The 4,724-nt window shown below is 42.5% G+C and overlaps 1 protein-coding gene across 1 annotated transcript; it reads left to right on the top strand.

Annotated features, from left to right (window-relative positions):
* The first annotated feature begins 899 nt into the window (after window positions 1-899).
* Window positions 900-1,979, top strand: LOC129980592 (uncharacterized). The gene has a single exon (XM_056090972.1). The coding sequence runs from the start codon at window positions 900-902 to the stop codon at window positions 1,977-1,979; it is 1,080 nt and encodes a 359-aa protein (XP_055946947.1).
* The last annotated feature ends 2,745 nt before the right edge of the window (window positions 1,980-4,724 follow it).

The following is a 4,724-nucleotide window of genomic DNA, read 5'->3' as shown; positions in this document are numbered from 1 at the left end:
GCAGGCCTAGTAAAATGATTATTTTTAAAGTTGCATTTATTTGAAGTTTATTATTTCTCTACAATCTTTAATGACAATTAATACAAATATTTCTAAAGAAGGGAATTGTTGGCTAATAAGTAGGGTTGATTTTTCTAAGATATTACTTTAGCCTTTATATATATAAAAAAATAAAGTAAACACACACACACACACCCTCAGGGACTCACCTTCTTTAGGTGAGTACGGGTGTCCCAATCCCGAGGTACCCAGGGATCTTTACTCCCTTTCAGTTCGCTCTCCTCTACGCCTTCTGCTGTCTGCTGTGTCTTTCCTTTCCTCGACGGCAAGCGAGGGAGCTCTCCATGAGAAGCTGTCGCCGCTCTGTTTGCTTCTTGCTTCTCATGGACAGCCAAAACCCCACGTGTTGGCCGTGCGTGGCGACCCATTAGAAAGACGGGCGGTGCACTGTGGTCCCCTGTGCATCAATCGGCTGGTACCTAGTCACCTGAGTGGCTAGGTTGCTAGGGATCAAGCGAAGGGGTTACTCCTTGGGCTTGGCGTTAAGGGTGGTCACTGTCCCCGGGGGTAACTCCCAGCGTATAGGTACCGATTAACACTAGGGTGGATGCCGAGGCTGGGAATAACCAGAGCCGGTAATTGCCTTCCCTTGTTGGGATCCGTGGTGGGCGGTGCCGTCGGACCCGAATCACTTACTATATCGTATGGGCTCCTCCAAACGTAGTCCCTTCAGTGGGCATAGAAACATTCCAATATCTTCCAACATATCTAATCATTTTGATCCATTTTACATTGTAAAGCGAGTTTCTGCAAATAACGAAACTTTTCAAACTGTCTCTCCCTTAATTGTGCAAAAGGCTATAACGGCAACAGTAGGCGATGTTAAATCCATTCGTAAAATGTGCTCTGGTGACTTGCTTGTTGAGGCGAATTCTCGTAAGCAAGCCCAGCAGATTCAAAAATTAAAAGCACTGGGAAATATACCAATAACTGTAAGTCCTCACCAGTCGTTGCATACCTCTAAAGGTGTCATTACCTGCGGGGAACTCTTAAATGTCCCCATAGATATAATAAAATCAGAAATGAAACCGCAAGGAGTTATAGATGTCCGCCGCATCACTATACGGCGTAATGGACAACTCCTTGAAACAAAACATCACATCTTAACGTTTCAGACACCCAAACTACCAGAATTTGTTTACGCAGGTTATATACGACGCCCAGTAAGGCCGTACATTCCGAACCCACTTAGATGCTTTCAGTGCCAACGATTTGGCCATTCTAAAGTAAATTGCCGCGGGTCTTTAACATGTGCCCACTGTGCAGAAAAAGGGCATGATAGCCAGGAATGTTCCACACAGGAAAAGTGTGTGAATTGTAAAGGCGATCACCCTTCCTTTTCTCGATCATGTCCTAGCTGGAAGCTTGAAAAACAAGTAATAACAATAAAAATCAAAGAAGGTCTTTCATATCCCGAAGCCAGGCGTAGAGTTCAAGCACAAACTCCTACTCCTGGTAAAAGTTATGCTTCTGTTGTTCAGAACACCTTTTGCGCAAACTGTTCGTGTAATAATTGTGTAAAATTTCACACTGATTCAAAACCACCTGAAAATATTAGGAATTCTGATTCTGAACATTCTAGCAATAGTACACTTGACAGACCCAAGAAACCACAAAAGAAATCGAAGAAAAAATTGCAAAACTCGCTGACGTCAAAGTTAGCAAAACGCGGTATTTCGAAACAGGAACTGCCTTTAAAATTGAAAAAGTCGGCATCTAAAAATTCCGTCGCTTTAGGACTTGCGACGCAGGGTATAGTCCACAAGGACTTGTCGTCCATATTTGGTGGCATGCCCAAAAGTCCAGATCGCCTTTCTCTCCATCCATCAGATGAGGATGAGGATTTTCACATGAGTTGTGAGGTTTCCGCAACTCTACCACATGCGCCTATTAACTTACCTGCAATCTCGAATTCTTAATGGGTACCTTCATTTCCTGGAATTGTCGCGGTCTTCGGTCCAAACTTTTTGACATTAAGACCATTATGAACACGTTTCATCCTGTTTGTTTTGGTTTTCAAGAGACCTTCTTGAAGTCCAATATTCCAATTAAATTACGCGGTTATAATTGTGCTCGGAACGATGCAGACACTGAATCTCATAGTTCGGGAGGGGTGTGTATCTTCACCTCTAATACATATCCGAGCACACCTCTCACTTTACAAACTTCTCTACAGGCTGTGGCTGTGCAAGTTCAGACACGAATTTTGGTCACAGTCTGTTGTATTTATCTACCACCTCACGATGTCATACGTCAGCAAGATCTTGACCAGTTAGTAGACCAGCTTCCTAAGCCTTTTATTTTATGTGGCGATTTCAATGGACATAGCACTTTGTGGGGTTCAGATAGTACAAACTGTCGAGGGCGGCAGATCGAACAGTTTATAAGAAATAACTGTATCTGTCTGCTCAATAATGATGAGAAGACGTACTTTCATGAACCCACACGTAGCTTTCATAGCCTTGATCTAGCCATGTGCTCTCCTGAACTTTTGCCATCGTTTACCTTTACAGTCAGCAAAGATCTACATAATAGTGATCATTTTCCTATTATTGTCTCCCATGCCCACAGCGGCGGTGCGACTCCCTGTCCTCCGCGGTTTCTATTCCAGCTGGCAGACTGGGATAATTTCAAGCAGTTGGCAGATATCACCGAGAACATGGCAGTACTTACGACATCACTGAAGCAGTACAAAATGTCATTAACTGCATAATAAGCTCCGCGAATGCTACTATTCCGAAGACTTCCCCACGTCTAAGAAAATTTCGTAGATCGTGGTGGAATGAAGCTTGTCGCGACAGTCATAAAAACCAAAAAAAACTTTGGATCCGACAACAGAAAATCTGATTGCATTTAAGCATGCCAAAGCTCTTGCTCGTCGCATTCGTCGTCGAAGTCAGAGAGATTCTTGGATAAAATTCGTATCCTCCATTACATCCTACACTTCCAGTAAACATATGTGGAAAAAAGTAAAGGCCGCTAATGGAATATATAGTAAAACCTCCATTCCTGTTTTAAATACAGGAACTATGGTGCACTCAACCCCATTAGATGTTGCCAATATTCTTGGTCAAACATTCTCACAAGTGTCTGCAATTGATTCTTACAGTCCTACGTTTATGGCTATTAAGAATCGCGCGGAACGGTTGCGTCTGCGTTTTAATGACCGACGCCCTTTTCCATATAACTGCGAATTTAGGATGTTTGAACTGGAAACGGCTTTATCTAAAGCCAATGATACAAGTCCTGGCCCAGATGGGATCACATATAATATGCTCCGCCATTTGGCTGCAACTTCCCTTACGAATCTGTTAATATTATTTAACAGAAATATGGATTGAACAGAAGTACCCTTCACAATGGTGCGAGGCTATTGTGATCCCAATCTTAAAACCTGGTAAGGAACCATCAAATCCTTTGAACTACCGACCAATTGCTCTGACGAGTTGCCTTTGTAAGACCTTTGAGCGCATGGTCAATGCCCGTCTGATATTCGAATTGGAGAAAAGCGGATGCATATCCTCGTTGCAGAGTGGTTTCCGTAGAGGTCGATCTACTTTTGACAACCTAATTCTACTGGAAACCCAGATACGCAACGCATTTGCTAGGAGGAACCACCTTATCTCCATATTCTTTGATATTGAGAAGGCGTACGACCGTGCTTGGCGCTTTGGTATACTTTCTACAATTTTTAACTTGGGTTTTAGGGGAAACCTCCCCATATTTTTACAAAACTTTTTATCTCATCGGACTTTCAGAGTTCGCGTTGGCAACACTTATTCATCTAATTTTATCCAAGCTGAGGGAGTTCCTCAGGGAAGTGTCCTCAGTGTCACTCTTTTTATTGTTCATCTTAATCAAATTTTAACTCTTTTACCTTCATCTGTTCATGGATCACTTTATGTTGATGACTTGCAGATCTCATGCCAAGGCAGCAATATGAATTTAATAGAACGGCAATTTCAAAATGCCGTTAATAAAGTGGTAGATTGGTGCGACAACAACGGGCATACTATCTCTCCGGAGAAGAGCCGATGCGTCCATTTTTGCAGGAAAAGAAATGTACACCTTGATCCGAATATTCATATTCGGAATATTTCAATTCCAGTGGTGAATGAAATTCGGTTTTTGGGAGTGATTTTTGACCGAAAGCTCACTTTCCTTCCTCACATCTTAAGCCTACGACAGAAGTGTGAGAAATCATTAAATATTCTAAAAGTTCTGTCTAAAACATCTTGGGGTGCCGATCGAACCTCCCTACTACGAATTTATCAAGCAGTCGTACTTTCTCGAATTGATTAAGGCTGCATGGTGTATGGGTCTGCACGCTCTACGGCTTTGCGGCAATTGGATACCGTACACCACACTGCTCTAAGAATCTGTTCAGGAGTATTTCGCACTTCTCCAGTAGAGAGCCTGTATGTTATTTGCCATCAACCCTCTCTCTCTTTAAGGCGTTTAAAGTTATCTATTTTATACTATTACCGTACAAGATCTGTCCCTAATCACCCTATTTGTCATATGAATCTTCCCATTGGTCTTCGCAGACTATATGATGCCCGCCCCTCACATGTTCTTCCATTCAATGAGAGAGCAAAATTGCTCATGCGTGATTCAGACCTTTCAAATGTCACCATCACGACTGTTGATTCTTTTTGCTTTCC

Source organism: Argiope bruennichi, chromosome 8 (genome assembly GCF_947563725.1).
Source record: "Argiope bruennichi chromosome 8, qqArgBrue1.1, whole genome shotgun sequence".
Classification (NCBI taxonomy): domain Eukaryota; kingdom Metazoa; phylum Arthropoda; class Arachnida; order Araneae; family Araneidae; genus Argiope; species Argiope bruennichi.
This window is presented reverse-complemented; position numbering and strand designations above follow the sequence as displayed.

What these genes read in the sequence shown, in the direction of transcription:
- LOC129980592 (XM_056090972.1), top strand. Translation starts at nt 900, where the DNA reads ATGTGCTCTGGTGACTTGCTTGTTGAGGCGAATTCTCGTAAGCAAGCC.